General features: G+C 34.8%; 2 protein-coding genes across 2 annotated transcripts in view; one reads left to right on the forward strand and one right to left on the reverse strand.

Annotated features, from left to right (window-relative positions):
- Window positions 1-8,527, reverse strand: part of LOC123308323 (alpha-tocopherol transfer protein-like) — a 29,053-nt gene extending 20,526 nt beyond the window's left edge. The window contains exons 1-2 of the mRNA XM_044890933.1: window positions 8,180-8,527; window positions 1,521-1,665 (exon numbers count right to left, since the gene is read on the reverse strand). Coding sequence (XP_044746868.1) covers window positions 1,521-1,665; window positions 8,180-8,327 — 293 coding nt within the window. The 5' untranslated portion in view covers window positions 8,328-8,527. The remainder of the gene's footprint in view (window positions 1-1,520; window positions 1,666-8,179) is intronic.
- Window positions 8,528-12,928: 4,401 nt separating this feature from the next.
- On the forward strand, window positions 12,929-23,743 carry LOC123308721 (F-box protein At5g06550). The gene is made up of 4 exons (XM_044891511.1): window positions 12,929-13,066; window positions 18,537-19,034; window positions 22,518-22,647; window positions 23,658-23,743. The coding sequence occupies exons 1-4, from the start codon at window positions 12,929-12,931 to the stop codon at window positions 23,741-23,743; spliced, it is 852 nt and encodes a 283-aa protein (XP_044747446.1).
- Window positions 23,744-25,170: the final 1,427 nt, after the last annotated feature.

A 25,170-nucleotide genomic window follows, 5' to 3' on the forward strand; every position in this document is an offset into this window, starting at 1 on the left:
ACTGCACCGAGCTCGATGAAATTTCGAAATTTATTACTAGAAGACATGATCTTTTAGAATATTGAATATGAGGACAGTTGAAAAATCGCCAAGACCGAACGGTGGTGTCAAGGTCTATGAAATTTCGAGATTTACGAGGATATATTGAAAAATTCTTAGCCTACTAGACAACCAAACAAAATTTCAATGTTAAAATATTTTATTACTCAACATATTCTCCTCGTAATTGGATACATTTATTACTGCGAACCTGCAACGTCTGTAGACCTTTCAAAAAAAAAATGTTTCTTCTTGCTCTGCAAACCAGACCTCCACAGCTTTTAATACCTTTTTTTCAGTTGAGGAAAGAGATGATAGTCGTATGGAGCCAAATCTGGTGAATAAGGGGTGTGTTCTAGTAATTCAAAAATCATGATTACTTCAACTCCATGGCAATCCCAAAAAACTGAAGCAAGAACTTTTCTAGCAGATTTTTGGACACCAAACTTCTTAGGTCTTCAAGAACCAGAGTGTCGCCATTCCATCGATTGTTGCTTTGTTTCTGGATCGTAGAAATGTACCCAAGTCTCATCCATAGTAACAATTCAGTTTAAGAAGTCTACGTCGTTTTCAAATCGAGCACAGATCGAACGCGATGCTTCTACCCTTGCACGCTTTTGGTCAACATCCAAACATTTGAGTATCCATTTTGCAGCAATTTTTCTCATGTCCAAATTGACGTGAACTAAATGATGAACGCGTTCGTATGAAATATTCAGTGCTTCAGATATCCCTTTTAGCCCAATTCGAAGATCTGATAAAATCATGTCATGAACTGCATCGATATTTTCGGGGACTGACACAAAAACTGGCCTTCCCGATCGGTCATCATCTTCAATGGAAAATTTACCTCTTTTGAAGCTTGCAGTCCAATTTCCAATACGAAGGACATTAATCACTAAGGGTATTGAGGATATCTTCGTAAATCTGCTTACCTCTTAACACTTTTAAATGCAGAGGTACTTCTTGATGGCCCGATACTCCAATTTTTCGATTTTCAAAATTTCGATGGACATCTTCTTTCTTTAAATTTATTGCGTAACTCTGGTTTACTTTTTTGACCTCAAACTTCACTCTGAAACTTCTAATGAGTTATTGTTCGTTGCTATGGTAACGCAATATTTTTTTTATGCATGGAACTGGTCTAGGCTAACTAGATATCAATACATCCTCGTATTACTAAAAGAGTTGTTCTTTCAGAGTATATATCACCTCTATATCTACGATGATTTTCCTTGAGATACGCATGTCGAAAGTTGACCTTCAAAAATTCCAAAAAAGATGGGGACAGTTAAAAAATCGTGAAGACCAAACGGTGGCATCGAGGTCTATGATTATTCGAGATTTATTACTAGAAGAGTTGTTCCTTCAGAATATGTATCATCTCTATATCTACAATGACTTTTCTAAGAGATACGCGTGTCGAAAGTTGACCTTCAAAAATTCCCAAAATGATTTATTGCGAATCATTTCATACTTACGAACTTTCCTTAGATGGAACAATTTCTTCATAGTTTTCATAGAATTTCCGATATTTTTTTCTGAGTGTGCAGTAATTTTCCATTTTTATTTTCGTTTTTTCGATTGAGAATTTGTTTTTCAGGAGAAATCTTTCCAGAAGGTCATCTGAAAAAAATAAATGAAAAGTTTAATCGGGCATGAGTAAAAACAGACAGAACATTTATTCAAATAGTTGCAGGAATTTCGTTGTTGAAAATTTTATATGTACTGGCGAAAACCATATGTCCTTTAACTCCAGGGAAAAAATCTTGTCACAAACCCGAACCGAAAAATATTGCAAAATATATCCTGATGGGTGAAAAGTGATGAAATTAGAAACTATGAAAATATTTCTATTTTTTTTCAGGCCACTTTTCCATGTTTATTGCTTTTATCAAGCGGTGAGGTGAATAAACTTTTCTCTGCAGAAAAATATACTGTTTGGTACTTTCGTGAATCCGAACCGATATTCATAAACTGGGTCTATAAGGTGACTCTTACAAATATTTTAACAGTAGATCCTTGGGATCAAAAGAAACACTTTTTCCTTCACCATTTTTTCCGATTCGGCCCTGTTAAAAAAATATAGCCATTTTTCATAATGAGCAATGCCAACCCTGGAAAAACAGAATTCCCTTCAGAATAACAGGCTAAATCTATAACAGTAAAAATCTTCGGAATCTTTTAAACTGAGTTACATTAAGCCAAAGTACCCAATTTTTCAAATTCCACAGTAATTTTTTATTTTTAAAAATCAATTTAATCTTCGAAAACGGCGCATTATACTAGAAAATATGTGAATGCACATTGAAATTTACAAAACGTTCAAATATTCATTAGAAAGCGTTCAACTTGGTTTCAAGAGTTGGGTTCTTTGAATTTTTGGTATTTTTGTAGAACGTAATTGTGATATTTAGAAAACTGGAAGACGTGTGCTGGGTAAACTGCTGGAGAAGATCATAAAAAGTAGACTTGAGGAACAACTGGAAAATGTCAGACCTAAACATCAATTTGGATTTCGGACCAAAAAATCAACTACTCTGCCAATTACCATATTTATATCTAACACACAAAATGCTCAACTAAATCGAAAGAAAACAGCTGCGATTTGCCTAGACATCAACAGAGCATTTGACAGCATTTGGCACAGAGGACTACTGTTTAAATTACACCAACTCGACACTCCTCACTATCTCATAAAAATAATCAAGGAATTCTTGGAAAAAAGAAAACTGACAGTGAAGATAAATGAGACGTCCTCTTCCTGGTTCTCCCCAGAGCAGGGCACACCACAGGGTTCACCACTGTCCCCGTTCCTCTATAACATATACTGCAGCGATATATATAATGCACCCAGCCAATCGCAATACCTTCTACAGTATGCTGACGACACAATAGTTATTTCACACGAAAAAACAGAACAAAAATGCCTGAAAGGCCTACAACTCTACACAAACAGTCTAGTTTCCTGGTTTCACAAATGGCGACTTCAACCTAATCCAAGCAAATCAAAACTGATAATATTCAATCATAAGTCCAAATTCACCAACAATCCAGATTGCAAACAACATCATATCACCATCTCCATCAATAAAATACCTAGGCATACAAGTAGACAACAAGGCCAATATGAAATTGAATTTCAACATAGCCAAAAAAAAAACAATAGCAAGAGCTAAACATTTCAGATGCCTCACATATAACGACCAAGGAATAAGTTTGGAAAATTCCATCAAAAACTACAAAACCATCTGTAGACCAATTTTAGAATATGGACATCCACTAGGTATATACAAACGTTGCGGACTCGGTACTGAGAAATATAGAAGTAGGTGAAAGATCAGCACATCAAATGAACTCTTATATGAAAAAGCCAACATACAGCCAATCAAGGAAAGACTAGAGAAACTGAATAGAAGATTTGCACAAAAATTGAAAGAAATAGAGGATGTCGAAATCATGTTCCACAAGGACCCCCGGTAACTAACCCACACAGAAAATTTCCAACTCGAAGTGTGATGGACAGACTATCTGAGCTGCAGTGAAAAAACTGAAATAGAATGAATTTTTTTTTTTTTATATTTGTGTAATTCACTAGGCTGAAGGACTTCGGTCGATGGCCAATAAAGAACAGTTATTATTATTATTATTGGAAGACGTGGATGATATCTTGTGTTCGAAAAAGATTCATCAAATAAATGAAAAACTATATGCCGAAATTCATTTCATTTGATAAAACCGTTTTTTAGATTTTTTATGGTAGATAACAGCCTTCATCTTTTAAACCGAGCCGATTTGGAAAAAAGTGCTTCTTTTGAAGAATTATAACTCGACTGAGACACCCACTTAATAAACTCCACAACCCATCAAATGAACTCTTATATGAAAAAGCCAACATACAGCCAATCAAGGAAAGACTAGAGAAACTGAATAGAAGATTTGCACAAAAATTGAAAGAAATAGAGGATGTCGAAATCATGTTCCACAAGGACCCCCGGTAACTAACCCACATAGAAAATTTCCAACTCGAAGTGTGATGGACAGACTATCTGAGCTGCAGTGAAAAAACTGAAATAGAATGAATTTTTTTTTTTGTATTTGTGTAATTTACTAGGCTGAAGGACTTCGGTCGATGGCCAATAAAGAACAGTTATTATTATTATTATTATTGGAAGACGTGGATGATATGTTGTGTTCGAAAAAGATTAATCAAATAAATGAAAAACTATGTGCCGAAATTCATTTCATTTGATAAAACCGTTTTTTAGATTTTTTATGGTAGATAACAGCCTTTGGCCTTTATCTTTTAAACCGAGCCGATTTGTAAAAAAGGGCTTCTTTTGATCTCAAAAATCTACTGTTAAAATATTTGTATGAGTCAAAGACTCATAGCATTCAACGTTGATTTCTTAAATCATATATCGAATGTTTCAATTGCGAACTAGAGGGCGTTATGCAGAATATAGTCTTTTTTTAAATTTTACTTGAAAATTTCAAATGTTATAACTACCCAATTAACCACATGTTGACCTGTCAAAATCGCAAACCCTTTTCGTTTCATTTCATCATTTTTGGTGGCCAGCCTTAATGAAGCACCCTAAATATTTAATCATTAAACAAAGTATATACAAGGTTCTTGTGTAGAGTTGAATTCAAACATCAGGAATAATGTTACACAGAGCATGTAGAACGTTCTTGAAACATTGGCATTGAAATATATTCTGGACTCATTTCAAGAACTGAAACAGAGGAATGAGCCATATTTGTTCTTGTTCACAATAGTTGAGAATACTACATTCGAGTCTATTTGAATAATTTTATAGGATCATTTGAAAAAAATATACAGGGTGACAATTTGAAAACTTGCCTGTTCAATTATCACGAAAAAGATGATTTTAGAGAAAATGCCGGAACAGGTCAATTTTTATTCGGAGGGGGACATCCGATCTTAAGTGTAGGGGTTCTCACCCCTGAATTCTTAATAGGGAATAGAGGGTGAGCAATACCTCAATTGGAAGAGGGAATTGTAGAGGGACATATTGTCTTCCAATTGAGGTTTAGCTCACCCTCTATTCCCTATTAAGAATTTAGGGGTGATAGACCCTACACCTAGGTTTGAGGGGATTTCGGCTTACAATTTTGCTCAAAATATGTCCCCCTCTCTTTAAAAATTGACCTGTTCCGGCTCTTTCTTTGTAAACATCCTTGTCGAGGCATAATTGGCCTGGAAAGTTTTCAAATTGTCACCTCTTGCAACTACTTCAAGGAATCAATAAAAATTTGCAAACCATTGTATTCATGTAGTGGGACAAGTGATCTTTCTATTGAGATAAATCTCACCCCCTAATACTTATTTAGGATTTAGGGTTGATAGCCCCAACACCTAGGGTTGAGGAGATTTCGGCTCACAATTCTGCTCAAAATATGTCCACCTCCGACAAAAAAATTATCTGTTCCGGCATTTTTCCTGAAAACATCCTTGTAGCGACATAATTGACCTGGCAAGTTTTTAAATTGTCACCCTTTATACATCTTATTGAAAGTGCTTGTTCTGACAAAATTTCATAATAGCTTTCGTAGATATTTTTGACGAAACCCCTTTATTTTGCAAGTTTATATAACCTTCAGATGAAAAAACGAATCACCTTCAAAAACACCTTGTATAGTCTCGTCACTCTCGTCTAGTGCTCTTATTTATAAATTGAAATTTTATTAGTAAATAATTAATAGATAATCTCTAAGACGATTGAACTTTAACCCTATGTGAATTTTTCATCCTAAAATTGGAATCTGCATGCAAATAATATGTTAATACGATCCGAAATCTCTGTTTATTGTTTTCTTATCTGTGGATGCCAGCAGACCTAAATCTACTTATTGTTTTTGACATTTTGGTTTTTGTTCCAACCAAATTATCCATTGCATCCCTTTTATGATTCGACACAAAAGAAATTTCAGAAAAAAATCTTAACTTCTATTATAATTATTTCGTAGTCAATTGAACACAATTATATAGTTTTGGAAAGCCTACTTCATTCCTAACTATTGTGGAGAATAATATACAGAGTGTTATAACATATTTTTGTTCAAAACAAAAATGTTAGGAAAAAAAGGAACTATTGTACGTTACTGGGTGAAATGGTTCAGTACCAAGTTCATCGGATTAGATGCATCAGGTCACTTTTGAGAGAATCATAATTGTTGTATCGTGCAATTTAGGGTGAAAAAAAAATGTAGAAAATCGAGGTAGTTTCTTGAAAGTGCTTGTGTTATGTTGAAAAAGTGCTATGATTTTGCCCTATTTCAACCCATTTTTACGACGATTGTTGGAATATTCGAACAAGAAGATTGTGATGCTCATTGTAAAAAAATTCGTGAATAATTTAGACGAATTTCATTGGTGAGATTTTGAAGTACACTGCGCAAAAAAATTAACGCACATTCTGAAAATCTCAATTTTAATGAAGGTTAACTCTACATTGACTTTATAACTTATTTTTTATGTTTTCTCGGGAAGGTTTCGAACGAAACAAGACACATTAAATGGAAGAAAAATTCAGGATTTCACCGAATCTTATGTGAAAAAAGAGAAATGAACAATTTTCAAAATACTGAAATGCTGATAAGTGATTTAATAATTGGTATTTCCACCCCTTGCGTTAATTACAGCTCGGCAACGACGGTTCATACTCAAAATGAGTGATCTTAAAATGTTCTGATCTAATCCTTCCCAGATTTCTTCGAGTTGGATTCCTAAGTCATTAAGAGTAGCTGGATGATTTTCTGAACTTCTCAGCCTTCTATTGAGGTTGTCCCAAACCTGCTCAATCGGATTGAGATCTGGACTTCTTGCTGGCCATTCCATTCGAGAGACTTCAACCTCTTCAAGGTACTCCTGAACGATGCGCGCACGATCAGGGGTGTGGCATTATCGTCCATAAAAATGAAATTTTCACCAATGTATGGGGCAAATGGCACTACATGCTCTTCAAGAATGTTCCTTATATACTTATCAGCATTCATAGCTCCATTATCAACGACCACTAGGTCTGTGCGAGCAGTCAAAGATATTCCACCCCATACCATAATCGATCCTCCCCCGAAACCAGTAGTATTCAGGAAATTGCACTGAGCATATCTTTCATGTGGACGTCTGTATACAAGGGAACGTCGATCACAATGGTAGAGGCAGAATCTAGACTCATCTGTGAAGAGAACTCTTTCCCAATCGGCCTCTTCCCAATGGATATGCTCTCTCGCAAAATCCAAACGCGCCCTTCGATGGGCTGGGGTAAGAGCTGGGCCTCTTGCCGCGACACAAAGTCTTAAATCATATTCTCTGAGGCGATTTCTTATTGTCTGAGTGCTAATTTGTACCTCATGAGTTTGCTCAAGCTGAATTTGAAGGAGGCGAGCGGTTGCAAACCGTTGTCTCAACGAAGAAACTCTCAAGTAACGTTCTTGAATGGCAGTTGTTACCCGTGGTCTACCCTGTCCTGGTCTTCGGACATTCATACCTGTATCCCTGAATCGCTGCAACATTCTGGACACACTTGTATGGGAAACTCCAAACCTTTCTGCAATTCTTGTGTATGTCCACCCTTCTTTCTCACAAAACTACCGCTTGGGCACATTCCTCTTGGGTCAAATTTCGTGTTTCGCGTTGCATAGCGATGGAGTGTTGAAAATCAAACGAAAGAAAAACTATTGATCACTAGAATTGATCGAGAACAACTGTTTTTAGAATGGATCCAATACATTAAAAATCTGATGATATCATCTCTTTTTAATTCCTGCTGGGAAAAAACATCTCTATTGAAGAAAACCGTTGAAAGTGGATAACATATGCATGCATAATTCTGATAAAAATAATTATCATTGAGAACACCTTCAGTTGTAGAATAAATTTGAGATTTCCATAGTGTGCATTAATTTTTTTGCGCAGTGTATTATTTTATTTTTTACACTTGTGTAAATACATCATATATTATGGAAATCCCCAGATACTAAGCAAAAGTTACCGAAAATAGGATACAATTCCAATTATTGATTTTTCTTTAGGTACTGAATATATTCCAACTGAATAAATTGATCATTTACAAATTAGCGTCTCGTCAATTAAATATTATAGTTTACTTGCCTCCCAGAAGATGTGTTTGTAAATGCTTCTGACCCTCTAACCAAATTCTCAAGTCAGAAATACATCTGTTGACATCTTCTTCGGTCAGTTCATAAGCCGATAGAACCTCATTTCTATTTTCACTAAATTTCTTTGCCAATTCCATCATACACAAATTCGATCAACAACTGTATTCAACAAAATTCTCACTCCTTATTAATTTCCAACAAAGATAGTACGTAGACATGATCATATCAATATCGTCAAGAAAAATTAAGGTATCAATCACTACGTGTGAACTTGTGCGGATTTCGGATATTATCGTTACTTCATCATTTATTACAGCGAGGAATTCAGATAACACTAGTGACCAGAGCGCAATTCAATTAATAACATTCGAAGGAATTGTTTCATATATAATAGATGGGGAGTCTACGATGCTTTAACGGGGTTTACTCGAGTGTCGTGGATTTTGAAAACTATATGGTAGAATTGGTAGAAAGAAAAAAAGGTTCTATGATGTATGCTCTTTCAGCGGTGGGGAAAGCGTCTGCAAGTTTCCAAAGAAGTTAAAGAAAATCGTCAGGTGTACAGGGTGGGCAGAATTCTCTGTCTACTGAGGGGATCTCGAGAACTTTAGCAGCTCGAAGAAAACGGATAACAGATTTTAGAGCTCTTTTTTTCGTTTTTTTTCTGACCATTCTGACAGGCTGTCCTAGACAGTTTCCCCTATATAGTTCTAATTTTTGGTCCAAGGTATGTGCCCTATTAATCTGACAGGCTCGATCAAATCCCGAATTTCCCTCTTGGGCTCCTCAACTATAATGACGGTTTTGTCAAGTGATATTTCATGGGAGAAAAATATAACCTCGCCAAAATTACCTTTTACTGGAATAAATTTTGAACTGCTTAGCAGCAGGCTCATTCGGCTGATTGATATGGAAATTTTTCTGAATCGCCTAAGCAGCCGTGGACATAGTAAAAGGAGAAAGAAGAAGAAGAACTACTTAATATAATTCAATGAGAATTTGATATGATAAACAGTAGTAAGGATCTCTTAAAATACTGCCTTAAATTCAAATTAGTTTGAACATTTTAATGCTTACATTTTTAACATCCTGTATGATGAGTTAAAAAAGCAAATTTGGATACCTTGAAAATTAAGCTAAATAAAAGGTATACTCTTGTTGATTGTCGATAAAATGAACCGTTTCCAAAAAACAAAATAATAAAAGAAGTAATTTTTTATTTCTAGTAAAAGGAACCATGAATTCCATTTTTTTTTGTCTGCAACAAAGTGTGATACGAAAGTTATTCAAGGAACAAAAAAATTTTAATTTATGTTATTGAATCCAACAAAATTACAAACATTCTTAACAATGCAGTTTTGGCCCAGAAAGGCACCTTAGCAACCTAGTCCGCCACTGGTAAACTGAACAAGTTAATTTAAATTCAAAGGCAGTATTTTAAGGGGTCCTTACTACTAATTATTATCATATCACATTTTCATCAAATTTTATCCAGTAGTTTAAATTTTATTCCAGTAAAATGGATTTCCAGTAGCGTCGTTTAGGACGGCCGGTAGGAAAAAAACTATGGGAACTTGTTATCTTCTTTTTTTACGTTTTATCTGAATCTGAGAGATTTGCCACATTTTTCCGGACACCCTGTATACAGGGGGTATATGAAGGTGAGGCTTTTTTTCACCAGAAGGTAGAACTGGTCAAAATGAAGCGTTTCACCAAAAATCACCTTTATAAAAATTTCAAAATAACAAAGTTGAAAAACAATGATTACTGAAATAGATCCTATACTGTTTGTTAGCTGAAATATTGCAAATATTTGGGAAAAAACTTATCGCCTGATTCGACCATGTGGTTTCGTTTAGGATATTGGCTCGTTCGATATTTAAGCGTCAATAATAATGGAAACTTAGGATTGCCGAATTGTTGTCATTATATTTTAGTAACTTACACGATTTTATGAAATGGCTCATTCCGATACCAACTGACAGAAGCAAGGGCGGATCCAGGATTTTTTTCTGGGGGGGGCACAACGGGCAGACGATCAAAAAAATCAACAGTAACTGTGAGAAATAAACTTCACTTTTATTTTTAAGAGTTCAAGTATGTATAGAAAGATCCGTCCGTCTGGGGGGGGGACGTGCCCCCCGGCCCCCCCCCCCCCCCCTAAATCCGCCCTTGGACAGAAGAGACTTAGGACACAAGTGTAAAAAATAGAATGATACTTCAAAATCTCACCAATAAAATTCGTCTAAATTATTCACGAATTTTTTCATATTGACATCACAATCTTCTTATTCGAACATTCTAACAATCGTCGTAAAAATGGGACGAAATGAGAAAACATCCTAGCACTATTTCAACATAACTACCATAAGCACTTTCAAGAAACTGCCTCGATTTTCCAAATTTTTTTTTCACCCAAAATTACACGATACAACAATTATGATTCTCTCAAAAGTGACCTGATGCATCTAATCCGATAATCTTGGTACTGAACCATTCATTGTCCAGCCATATGTATATGTTTTGTTTCGTTTTTGCGATGCCGGAGTCACCTTTCATAGTCCCCTACGTGAAATTCAATGAACTTTTGTCGAACTTCTAGAGGTTGTATCTCAGCCATCTTGGATATTTTACGGCCGGTTTCATAATCAAACCTAAAGTCCCTTTAATTTTAAAGCTTCCTTTAACCCTACTAAAATTACAATAAAGAAAGTTTTAAGCTTAAAGTGACTTTGAATTTAATCATGAAACTGGACGTTATATAGACAATTTTTGGTTTGTGTAAAAAAAAAGTCTTACCTTTGAAAACACTCTTTATAGGTGCCATTCCAAATAAGAAAGAATTATGCTGTTTCCGTTAAAACCGGAGGACCGAAAATATTTTAGGAAATAATTTCATAGTCGAAAACCTCAAAATGCAAATTTTCAGCACATAATTATGATTTCTTCTCCATAAACGTCTTATAGGCCATCGCTCTATGAGTAAAAATTGTAACAATTGCTCAGTGTTTTGAATTATTCTTTGACGCTCTATACTAATGGATTAAGGGCTGGTTGCATGGATTAATTTATACTTTTCAGTTTAATTTTGTCAGGTTAATCTAGGATCAACTTAAATCTCGGTTTGATCCTGAACTGAGCAACCGGGCCTAAAAGTTCGAGAACTCTCGATTAATGTACCTTTGCCATCGAAATGAGACGAAATGGGACGTTTATAACCTAAAAGATCGACTAAGATCCCCTATTTAATTTACTCCCTGTGTGTGAAATTGGTGGAAAATTGAATCCTTATCTCCTTTCCACCATTTTCACCCTGTGGTCGAGCACATATGGTCACATATCCATTATTCACGATTTCAATTTGTAGCTTCGTTTCACTCAAGGATCGAGGATTATACAGGGTGCGGCATTTCAATTGAGGCATTAAATGGTCTCAAAAACTATAAACTTTAGAAAAAAAAATTCAAATTACAATTGTTAGGTATGAAGGGGGAGAGAGAATGAACATAGTTGACCTTGACTTTGAGATTATTTCCAATTGTTTTTTTTGAAGGAAACGTATATTTTTTATTTCAGATAATTATTCTTCGTAAAAAACGGAAAAACGGAGTAACTTTTGTTTGACATTTTTTTCATCGGATTTCAAAATATTGAACTAAATTTTAGGTATTTGAACGGTTGTTTGAAAATCGAATGACAGAATGTCAAGCAAAGTACCAATCAGAAACGATTCCTTATCGTACTGACTCAAAGTATTTAGAAATAGGTTAATTACTACAGGTATACAAGGTGCAGTAGTTCCAAAAAACACTGAGTCATAAAACTACATAATATGAAGCACTAAGTAGATGTTACTCACACAATTTTTTTTTATCTCATAACTTTATTATTAGGGGTTAAAAATAACAACCCTTTATGATTTTCCTTCAAAAACTGTTTTCGTGGGATAGACTTTCGAAAAATACAATTATCTTATGGTTTCTCATTCAATTCTGGAGAAAAAAATTCTCTTGAAAAATTTCGATATAGTCGATATTTTTCTCGGAATAAATAAAAACTTAAAAACATTTCTGATCACTTCAGTTCATTCCATTTCATCGTATAAGTGTTCTATAGAATGACTACATCTTACATCCCGCTAAAATACATACATGCATGAATTCTTTGCCTCACAGACCTTCCCATACTGCTTTTAAGTTTTTATTTATTCCGAGTATCGACTGTATCGAAATTTTGCAATAGACTTTTTTCCCCAGAAATGAATGAGAAACCATGACAGAATTTTATTTTTCGAAAATCTATCCCACGAAAAGAATTTTTGTTTGATTCCTACAGAACGTATCCAAGAAAGAAGTTAATAGTTTCTTAACTTAAGCCATTGAGGCCATTGAGGTGGGTTTAATACTCAATGCTTAAGCTAATTTTATAACTCACCTCTGGCGTATTTTGTGACTCTATTGTCATCTTTGTTTGAATTCTCATATTTCCGAAACGTTGAATACCAAATTCAAATAGTGAACCTCAAAAAATTATCAAAATAATCAAGTATTCCAAGGTATGTTAATGTTTCCAAAAAAAAGTTACCTAGAATCAACAGTTTTGTTGATCAACTCAATTTCCCCCTCCTACTTCCTTACCGTCCCCCTATTCGAGTAAGGGTTGAAAAAGTGAAATGAGCAGGTTCAATCGAAGCATCATCTAGTCTGAGCGAAGTTCATCCCCCACATTTTCCGAAGTTACCATGCAGAAAGCCAAGAAGCGATTGGAAGCGATTCTGACTAATTACAAGTCCATTCCACCTGGAGATTTCAAGAAATTGAGAATAATGAAAATGGTGCATTGTAAAAATAACAGAAAACCTTCGTATTTCAGAGACCTGGTTTGTTTTGGTGCGTTCTTGATTGTTTATGTGATATGGACCAAGTTGGAGGTTTTTCGGAACCAAACTGATGTGAGTACCTCTAAAGTTGTTTCTGATACGGGTAATGATATTTTCTAATATTTCCAATAAGAGTCCAAGAGTTTTTGCTGGAGTATTTTAAGAATGGAAGTTATTCTGCACGGGTATTAGATATATTTTTTCTATTTCATTTTTGATTGTATATTTTTTTTCAATTGAAGAAATGTGCATTTTTGTCACTTCCGGTTGTAACTGAAATAAGTAGTGTAGCTACCTACATCAACTTCATTTTCCCAAATGACTACAAAATTATCACATTTTTAAATTTCCTTAGGATTTTGATTTGATTTCGATCATGACATTACTAATAGAATAGAATGGCTTATTCCTATTTTCCAAATTAGTGATACATACATCAACAAAGAGAAAACAATCAAAGGAAAAAAGAACAAAACTCAACTTCTAAACAAAGTTATATCAATTCACCACTTCCTTACAATTAAGCTAATTCATTTTCTTGTATTGAACAAGGCTCATTTTTAATTAACAATCTTTGAATTTCTCCGTTGAAAGTACTATTATTGATTATTATTGACTGCAAATATCTCGGGAGCATATCAATGAACAATTTTATTTATTGTCATGTAGAGACAGTTATTTTCTACTGAATTTAGGAATTAGTACGGATTTAAATAGGGTAATTTCTGCTTTGTTAGAATTCATTAAATGCGTGAACTAATATCTGTAGTTTTGAAAAAACAATAACAACCTAAAGATGTATAATACTGTATCTTAAAGTACGTAGATACACTATATTCGCCAAATTGTGACTCTTAGGTAATTGTGACACTTACTTCTGAATTCTAAATAAAACTTTTTTGTTCATTACCCACAGTTATTACTAGATTCATGAAAACTTGAATTCATTTAGTTTAGTATATTTTTTGTCCAAATAAATTAGCTTATTTTCAAAGAAAGATTGGTTTCAATGAAACTCAATGTCACAGATACCCCTTATCACTCGATCACAATGAAACTACGCCTCTTCAGTGCAATTTTCTGATCTTTGTGAAAATGTGTCACAATTATAATCCGCTAATGTCACATTCACACCTTTTGTAGTGCAAATGTGACAGCATAAAGTTTTTTGTGCAAAAGTCATAACCGAGTTTAGAATCTCGAAACTGGCAACTTTGACTTCTCTGACTGTTAGAACATATAGGTACTCTAGTGATGCTTAAAATGAACTCGTAACTCTCTGAAAGGTAGGTATAGTTTTCAACAGTAATGAACAATTTTGAAAAGAAAGAAATCGTGTCACAATAAGGCGAATGTACTGTACTTATCTTTTTATGTTCAAAAATGCCCCGACAAGATTGTAGGAAGTCAAGTCTGTAAATAGTTCTCATAGCTAATATTTGTGTAATGAAAATTCGCTGAACACCAGAACAACTTCCCCAAAAATGATACCATAATTAATTAGAAATTGAAAATTTGCATGGTAGACAGTTTTGAGAAATATCTGATCATGTTATCACTTTCTTGAACCCCAACGCCTTAATTTTGAATAGGGAAGATAGGATAAGTGATACCTTATTTTTTAACTGTATCTTCTTGAGATCAGAAGAAACACTTTTTTCCTATACTATTTTTTCCGAATCGGCTCGGCTTAAAAGATACAGGCTGCTGAAAAATCATAAAATGTGTTATTTTTTACCCACAAACGGTTTTATCGAATGAAGTGAGTTTCGGAATATAGTTTTTCATTTATTTGATGAATCTTTTTCGAACACAAGATATCAACCAGATCTTCCACTTTGCTCATTATGACCATCACGAACCATAAAAATACCAAAAATTCAAAGAACCCAACTCTTGAAACCAAGTTGGACGATATCAAATGAATATTTTAACGTTTTCTAAAGTAAAAGTATTCTTCATATTTTCTCATATAATGCGCCGTTTTCTAGTACCTAATTTGATATTCAAAAATTTAATTTTGAAATTTGAAAAATTGAGTACTTTGGCTGAATACAACTCTGTTCAAAAGGTCCACAGATGTGTAGTGTCATAGATTCATCTGGTTTTTCTGAAGATAATTTTGTTTTTACAGGGGTGGTACAGCTCATTATGAAAACTTAAAATGGCTTTTTGTTTTTATCAGGACCGAATCGGAAAAATGGTATAGGAAAAAAGTGTTTCTTTTTACCTCAAGAATCTACTGTAAAAATATTTGTACGAGTCAAAGAATCACCCTGTATATAGGATTGAATTTCACACGAAAACCTGCTCGAATGTAATCTTTACATTATAGTGAAATTCCCATCAGAATCGGACATCTGGTTTGAAAATTATTTAAAATCCCACTTCGAATGAAATATTATTTTGCTTTCAATTGAAAATGTTAAAATTAGTTATCGTGGGTTATCCTCTGAAGTTGGACATATACCTTCACGGACTTTTTCATAGAACTTTTCAAGCTTTATAAAATTATAGATGATCGTTACTCCCTATATCTTACACTCAGTTAGCCTGAAATCAACGGCTTCATTCACGACCTGTTTATTAAAATTCGATATTTTTGATAATCCCATATACCTATATAATCCTTTCGGATCATATACCTAATATCTTAATGAATTGTAACATGTGTTGTTCAATATCGGGGGTGTTATGATTTTGTAAAAAAAGAGTAATGGACTGCATGACAAGATAATTGAGTTGGAGATGGTGTAAAAACATTAATTGTATATTGTTCACAATCATAAAATGAATAAGTCACCTACATTGAGCTAATACAGTAATAAAAACAAATATTAACAACATCTATAGACTCAGAGAGACATTAAACTAAAGCAGAAAAAAATCCAGAGCAGTTTAAATGAAAAGTCACTTGAGATCAGACTTAGAATTTGAGAAGTTCAATGAATTCAAAATTAACACAGCGTTTACAGTCTTTTTATTCCATCAGAAAATCAGAAGGTTAGAATAATGAATTTTATTGAGACGACCGAGTTGTAACAGTGAAATAGGCGAAGAGGTGAAACTACGTTGTCTAAGTCGATCTGATCAACAAGGAGAGATAAATACATTAAAAGTGAGTTGACCAATAATTATGATGTAAGTATGAGCAGTGCATGAATCGTATAAGTTAAATGAGAAGAGCAAAACTAATTAATCTGAGAAGTGCTAGAATATTTGAATGAAATGAGATGATCAAAATTAATTAATAAAATAAGAAGAACAATCATAATCGATATGATATAAGAGCAAAAATAGTATAATCAAAATACATTACGTTGGTCTTGAAAAGTATAAAAATTTATCAATGAATACAACATTTAGAGCCATGTGCACCGACTTATTTAAGGCGAGATTAATGTTAATACTTGATTATTTCTCTTATTTCTATAGTATTTTCTATAGTGCAATCGGGTTTTACAGAGACGGACTGCTTACAAGTAAGCACGATAGGAACATCCATCAGAAAAACAGAAGATACAATTGATAAATTGTGAGATGTACAAATCGAGAGTACTAATGAGGCAAACCACTAATCGTTGGTTGAAAACTAACAAGTTTATCGAGCAAAAGATGAATGAACGTGAGAATGTATTGTATAAGTTACAATGAGTAGATCATACCAATTGAGGGGTTCAAACTGGAAGATATGGGTGGAATTTTGTGTTGGGAGAAGATTCATGATATCAATAATTCCATTTGATAAAATTGTTTGTGGGATATAACTGAAAATAATTTTTTTTAATGGATTTTCCACCGTATCTTCTCAACCGAGCCGACTTGGAGAAAATAGTAAGGGCAAAAATGTTTCTTTTGACCTCTTGAATATCCTGTTGAAATACACTGCGCAAAAAAATTAACGCACATTCTGAAAATCTCAATTTTTATGAAAGTTAACTCTACATTGACTTTATAACTTATTTTTTATGTTCTCCCGGGAAGGTTTTGAACGAAACAAGACACATTAAATGGAAGTAAAATTCAGGATTTCACCGAATCTTATGTGAAGGAAGAGAAATGGACAATTTTCAAAATACTGAAATGCTGATAAGTGATTTAATACTTGGTATTTCCACCCCTTGCGTTAATAACAGCTCGGCAACGACGGTTCATACTCAAAATGAGTGATCTTAAAATGTTCTGATCTAATCCTTCCCAGATTTCTCCTAGTTGGATTCCTAAGTCATTGAGAGTAGCTGGATGATTTTCTGAACTTCTCAGCCTTCTATTGAGGTTGTCCCAAACCTGCTCAATCGGATTGAGATCTGGACTTCTTGCTGGCCATTCAATTCGAGAGACTTCAACCTCTCCAAGTTACTCCTGAACGATGCGCACGATGGGGTCTGGCATTATCGTCCATAAAAATTTAATTTTCACCAATGTATGGGGCAAATGGAACTACATGCTCTTCAAGAATGTTCCTTATATACTTATCAGCATTCATAGCTCCATTATCAACGACCACTAGGTCTGTGCGAGCAGTTAAAGATATTTCACCCCATACCATAATCGATCCTCCCCCGAAACCAGTAGTATTGAGGAAATTGCACTGAGCATATCATTCATGTGGACGTCTGTATACAAGGGAACGTCGATCACAATGGTAGAGGCAGAATCTAGACTCATCTGTGAAGAGAACTCTTTCCCAATCGGCCTCTTCCCAATGGATATGCTCTCTCGCAAAATCCAAACGCGCCCTTCGATGGGCTGGGGTAAGAGCTGGGCCTCTTACCGCGACACGAGGCCTTAAATCATATTCTCTGAGGCGATTTCTTATTGTCTGAGTGCTAATTTGCATCTCATGAGATTGCTCAAGCTGAATTTGAAGGAAGCGAGCGGTTGCAAACCGTTGTCTCAACGAAGAAACTCTCAAGTAACGTTCTTGAATGGCAGTTGTTACCCGTGGTCTTCTCTGTCTTCGGACATTCATACCTGTCTCCCTGAATCGCTGCAACATTCTTGACACATTTGTATGGGAAACTCCAATCCTTTCTGCAATTCTTGTGTATGTCCACCCTTCTTCTCGCAAAAATATACCGTTTTGCCACATTCCTCTTGGGTCGAATTGCGTGTTTCGCGTTGCATAGCGATCGAGTGTAGAAAAGAAAAACTATTGATCACTAGAATTGATCGAGAACAACTGATTTTAGAATGGAGCCAATACATTCAAAATCTGATAATATCATCTTTTTTTATTCCTGCTGGGAAAAAACATCTGTATTGAAGAAAACCGTTGAAAGTGGTAACATATGCATACATAATTCTGATAAAAATAATTATCATTGAGAACACCTTCAGTTGTAGAATAAATTTGAGATTTCCATAATGTGCGTTAATTTTTTTGCGCAGTGTATATGTACAAATCAAAGACTCGCGCTGTATACTCATATATCCATAATCCTCTGAACTAAATTCAGCTTATTTCCAGTGTCTTATCGAGCCTTCATCTTCCTTCACCGAACTCTTCCGACCTGTAGAAAGCTGTGAAATATGCGAAGATGTTGACGAGATCGAAAAAATAAATAACGTGTCATCGGAACACTTCGAATGGAGATACGTCCGAAATTCAAGACCTGTATTGGTGAAGGACGCCACGAAGACTTGGAAGGCAATGCAAGCGTTCGATTTCGAATTTTTCAAAGATTTATACGGCCCAATAGGCGATGATGACGACCCGACGTGTCAGTTCTTCCCCTACAAGACGGAATTTAAGTCACTGACGGAAGCCTTGAATATGAGTCCTGATAGAGCCAAAATGAAGCAAGGTCAGATGCCGTGGTATATTGGTTGGAGCAATTGCTTCAAGAGGGGTGGCGATATTTTGAGGAATTTCTACACGAAGCCCTATTTTCTGTCTAATAATTCCGAAACCATCAATTTGAGCTGGATCTTCATGGGAACACCTGGGAAAGGGGCACCCCTCCACGTGAGTATTCTAGACCAGCGATCTGCCTTTTCGGCGTATTCATCTTTTACCACCAAATCAATTAAGAAAATCATGAGCGAAAAAAATCAATGAATCAAATCGAATTAACCCGATTTATATACCGTAGTGATGTTTACTCCCGGCAGTCCTGTTTCAAGAACGACTATTCCACCACGGTCAATACCGTATGTCTGATATCAATGCTGCAGTCTGTTAACTTTTTCCCTTATAATAGAATGCCGAAGGGAATAATAAGCTCTATGCAAGGAGGGATGGAGTGACTTCTCACCAAGAATTATAGATTATGGTTTATAATCCTTGATTTCATACAACGTTTTCTTTTCATTCAGAATATTTGAAGGATTTCTGATCTAGGAAAAATATCAGTTCAAAATAGCCGGCCATAGTTGGAGAGCCCAAGAGGGAAATTTGAGATTAACTCGAGCGTGTCATATTAATATAAACCTCTATCAAAAATTAGACCTCTATATAGGGGGAATTGTCTAGGACAGCCTGTCAGAATAGTAAAGAAAAAACGATCATTTTACATACTCGAGCGTGCCAGAGCCAGATTAAGATTTACGAGGATGTATTGATATCTAGTTAGCCTAGACCAGTTCCATGAATAAAAAAAATATTGCCATAACAACGAACAGTAACTCATTAGAATGTCAATGAGATGTTTGAAGTCAAAAAATGAACCAGAGTTACGCAATAAATTAAATGAAAGAAGAAAAATTGGAGTATCGAGCCATCATCAAATGGAAGATAAAAATTATGAGAGGTACAAAATGAGAGTACTAATGAAGGAAACCACCAATCGTTGGTTTCGAGAAGTGCAGCAGGCTTGAGATCTAATCTGTATATCGAGCAAGATGAATGAATATGAGAATACAAAGTACGAGGATGTATTGATATCTAGTTAGCCTGTTCCAGTTCCATGCATAAAAAAATATTGCGTTAAACAGCAACGAACAATAACTCATCAGAAGTGTCAGTGTTAAGAAGTAAGCAAATTTACGAAGATATGCTTAATACCCTTGGTCATCAATGTCCTTCGTATGCGACCGTGAAAAATTGGAGTGCAAGCTTCAAAAGAGGTAAATTTTCCATTGAAGATGATGACCGATCGGGAAGGCCAGTTTCTGTGTCAGACCCCGAAAATATCGAAGCAGTTCATGACATTATTTTATCAGACCGTCGAATTGGGCTAAAACGGATATCTGCAGCATAGAATATTTCATACGAACGCGGTTCATCATATAGTTCACGTCAATTTGGACATGAGAAAAATTGCTGCAAAATGGATCCCCAAATGTTTGAATGTTGACCAAAAGCGTGCAAGGGTAGAAGCATCGCGTTCGATCTGTGCTAGATTTGGAAACGATGTAGACTTCTTAAACCGAATTGTTACTATGGATGAGACGATCCAGAAACAAAGCAACAATCGATAGAATGGCGACACTTCTCCAAGACCTAAGAAGTTTCGTGTCCAAAAATCTGCTGGAAAAGTTCTTGCTTCAGTTTTTCAGGATTGCCATGGAGTAATCATGAATGATTTTTTGCATAAGGGTAGAACAATAACCGGAGATAATTATTCGACATTACTGACCACTCTACGGGAAAAAATTGAAGAGAGAAGACGCGGAAAGCTATCCAAAGGTGTTTTGTTTTAGCAGGACAACGCTCCTGCACACAAATCTCATGTTGCCATGCAAAAAATTCGTGATTTAGGATTTGAATTACTAGAACACCCCCCTTATTCACCAGATTTGGCTCCATCTGATTATCATCTCTTTCCTCAACTGAAAAAAAGTTTAAAAGGTCGTAAATTTTCTTTCAACGAGGAGGTTATAAAAACTGTGGAGGTCTCTGGTTTGCAGAGCAAAAAGATGCTTTTTTTTGAAAGGTCTAGAGACGTTGCAGGTTCGCTGTGATGAATGTATCCAACTAAGAGGAGAATATGTTGAGTAATAAAATATTTTGACATTGAAATTTTGCTTGGTTCTATAGTAGGCTAAGACTTTTTCAATATATGCTCGTATGTGGGTAATTACATGTTGAAAAGTTTACATTCTCTTAATCTGACAATTTAAGCGTGACGAAAATGTGTGAGAGGGTACCAAACTTCCAAAAAAACGTCACGTGTACATTCTCGAGCGCGGTGGATTTTATTTTATTTTGATGTTAATGATTCGAGAATAATGGAAAAAATATAATCTGACAGTTTCAGCAAGCCGAAAAAATTAAAATTGGCCATAAGGGTCAAAAAATCAGTTTTTTTAAATTATCTTCTCTCCCGGGCTTCAAATCCTTTTCGTATTCATTAGAAAAGTTGTAGGGCATAACCTTTTTCTAAAAATTTTGTCCAAAGCAATTTTTTCTACGTTTGAACGTTTTTGAGATATATTATGATTTTTGTTGATGTGAAATGAGAGAAATTATATAAAAAAAACAAACAAAACATACTACTGCACTGTGAGGGTCACAAATAAAAAAAAATATCAACACCAAAGTCCGTCTATTGTCGAAGAAATGTGTCCAATCTGTTTTTAATAATATATGGCGATGAATGTACAATGTACATTAGACTGGGTTTCTTTCTACATTGACCTTGACCTTTGGCATGTGTGGCTAAGCTCCTCGCCTTTATCGCCCTCTAACTCGAAAACGGTTGAGAGTATGAAAAATTGCTTCAGACAAAAGTTGTTTAGAATTCCATTATCTACTACTTTCATTATGAATACAGAAACGATTGGAGGTACAGGAAGCTGAATATTAAAAAAAATGCCTTTTTATTATCCTCAAACTGTCAGATTAAAAAAACCCACCTTGATTATATCAGAGTAATGGGCCAACACTTCTGCAACACCGAGATTAACCATCTGTATAAAATCTGAGACGCTCGAGTATGTACCTACAAGTAACAATTTTTATTGCATTTTCAAAGGACCGCTGTGATCTTTTGCGTCACTTCCAAATTGTCAGTCTCTTGAAAAGTAGCTTTCTTTGGGTCCAATTAACATATCCTCTAAAAATCTTTTTTGCTTACCATTTTCAATTCTTCTGTACGGCCAGCCCCACTAGGCAAACTGTCAGATAAATATGAATTTGTTATCAGAGACAGACAAGTAGGGAATATACAGTATCTTAATCTGACACGCTCGAGTATGTACACCGGACGATTTTTTTACATCTTTGAGAACCTGCAGACGCTTTCCCCACCACTGAAAGTGCATACATCATAGTATCTATGAACCTACCGGAAATTACCATTGAATTCAATCGTAAACGAGAAATACTTTGAAAACAATTTTTTTTCATGATAGCGTGTATGGAGAACTTATAACAATTTTGTGCTGAAAATTGGCATGCCCGGGATTTTGACAATGAACTTTCTCGCTAAAATATTCGCAGACCTACTACTTTCACGGTTCAAATGGTATTTTCGCAAAATATATATTTAATATTGATGAATTTCAGGTAGATAATGTGGTTTATCCATCTTGGCAAGCACAAATAAGAGGACGAAAGGAATGGTTTTTAGCCCCACCACCAGAATGTACTCTTAAATGTAAATCCCACGTTATTTTAGTGGAACCTGGAGATATCAGTGAGTATAAAATATGTGAATCCAATTCTTGCCTATGAGCCAAGTGAGGCAGGATCTTATACCAACAAATTTAAAAAATTACACCTAATAATTGAATGTTTTATTACTTCTTTATACAGAGTATATTTAAAGGTGAGGTTTCTTTTCAACAGAAGGCTGAACTGGTCAAAATGAAGCTCATCTCGATATTAGCTAACAGAAGAGACTTAGGACACAAGTGTGAAATATAGAATAATACTTCAAAATCTCATCAATAAAATTCGTCTAAATTATTCACGAATTTTTTCACAATGGGCATCACAATCTTCTTGTTCGAACATTCCAACAATCGTCTTAAAAATGGGATGAAATGGCGTAACATCATAGCACTTTTCCAACATAACTGACATGAGAACTTTCAAGAAACTGCCTCGATTTTCTACATTTTTTTTCCACCCTAAATTGCACAATACAACAATTACCTATGATTCTTTCAAAAGTGACTTGATACATCTAATCCGATAAACTTGGTACTGAACCATTCATTGTCCAGCCATATGTTTATGCTTTGTTTCGTTTTTGCGATGCCGGAGTCACCTTCCACAGTCCCGTACTTGAATGAAATTTTGTCGAATTTCTAGGGGTTGTATCTCAGCTATCTTGGATTTGGATATTTTATACAAACAATTTCTGGCTAAACGACTTATTTTGATACCCTGTGTTATTCAATTTCATTGCAACTAACCAGACCTAATTTCGTATTTTTTTCACCATTGGCGTCAAGACGCATTCATACTTGGGCTGGGTACAATGAAGGCTCAATTTTCAATCTCACTTACTCTTTAAGAAGTATAATATGGGTTAATAAGAGGCCAGCCCCTGTTAATTTTCTGCTGTACTTTCAGTTGTAGGAGAACGATTCACATTTGCATGTAATATGGATTGAAAACGATATCAATAAATAATGGAATAAAAATATAATGAAATAAAATTCCGAGCCATAATCAAAATTAAAACAGAACTTTTTCCAGTTGTGTTGGATACAAATAAATGGTACCATGAGACCAATATTCTCCCAGGAGAAGTAAGCATAACTATAGGAGCTGAGTTCGATTAATGAAGCTTCTCTCCACTCTTCACATTCTGAAGATTGGATTCATATGTATAAGGTTAATTTTCGAAATATTTGTACGGAGTAAAATGAATGAAATAAACTTCAAAATATTGGTCTGTAAATAAAGTTTATTGCATCAATTATGTAATTTATGATTTTTGGGTTACATATGTTTTTTTTAACAAAGATCTGCCTGAAATTTCTTGTTTTGTTCATTTTTATTATAATTTTAACCTGACATGGTGTAAAAAAAAATCCTGATCGTCAAAGTAAGAGAAAACGTGCCTGCTTTATTAAGATACCGAAACGGTATAACTCACTGTATTTCCAGTATTTAATTCAAAATAAATTCGTATTTCAATGAGTAGAGGCTTAGTTTTATGTAAATCTTTTGTTTTTAAAATTTTCAGCAACTGAAATATGACATACAAGCGGAATGAAAAAATTATTCATAAAGAGGTGTAGATAATGTATCAGAGAGTTCTGGCCACTTTGAACACATTTTGTGGAATTTTATTTTCTCTCGTTTTTTGAACTTCACAGCTATGAAATCGATATTTTTAATTCAATTCCAAGTAAATTTTAGCGATTTTGTGATTAGGAAAAGAACTCTTGACCCTTGAATAATGGCTCATGAATCACAAGTGATTTGAATGTTTGATAAATCAGCGAATAATGATTTATTCAAATTACAAGAGGTGCCACCTCTAGGAAACGGACAGAATACACTTTATGCATCGGTGATAGATGAAAGTAAAAACTGTTCTCCCAAACTTCAGGGTATTCGAAAAACTATATTTTCATACCAAAGTTTCGTACCTACATATATCTATCGATGTTTGCGAAAAAATCGAATTTTTTGTTTTTCCACTTCTCATTTTCAATTTTACTCAGGAAGGCTCTCTATCTAGAGCGAAATTCTCCATTGAATCATGAACTGTTTGGTTTTTTGGAATCTACAAAACAACCTTTATGCATTCCATATCCTAAGACAGTAATAGGAAAACCTGATTTTTAGACAGGGGTGCAAATAGGTAATTTTAGGGGATCTAACCCCTTGCTCATTTTGAAACAAAAAATCGATATTTGCGAAATCGAGTTTTTTTTACCAGGGTGGAAGCCTAGACAACGCTGATTATATAACCGGAAATCCCAATTTGATCAGACGAATATAAAAGAAGATATCGCAGAATGAAATTTGCAATTTTTGAAAAATGCCATTTCGGAGATGAAAATCTAAACGAAGGGAGATATGCTCCCGAAACTGCTTGGAATAGATTCAGCGTATTCTAAAACCAATATTTTCATACCAAACTTTCTTATATCGAACGCAGTTCACGAGAAAATTGAATTTTTTTTTTCACATTTCATTCTCAAGTTCACTCTGGAGTACAATTCTCTATTTAACCATGAACTGTTTTGTTTTCTCC

Source organism: Coccinella septempunctata, chromosome 2 (assembly GCF_907165205.1).
Source record: "Coccinella septempunctata chromosome 2, icCocSept1.1, whole genome shotgun sequence".
NCBI classification, from domain to species: domain Eukaryota; kingdom Metazoa; phylum Arthropoda; class Insecta; order Coleoptera; family Coccinellidae; genus Coccinella; species Coccinella septempunctata.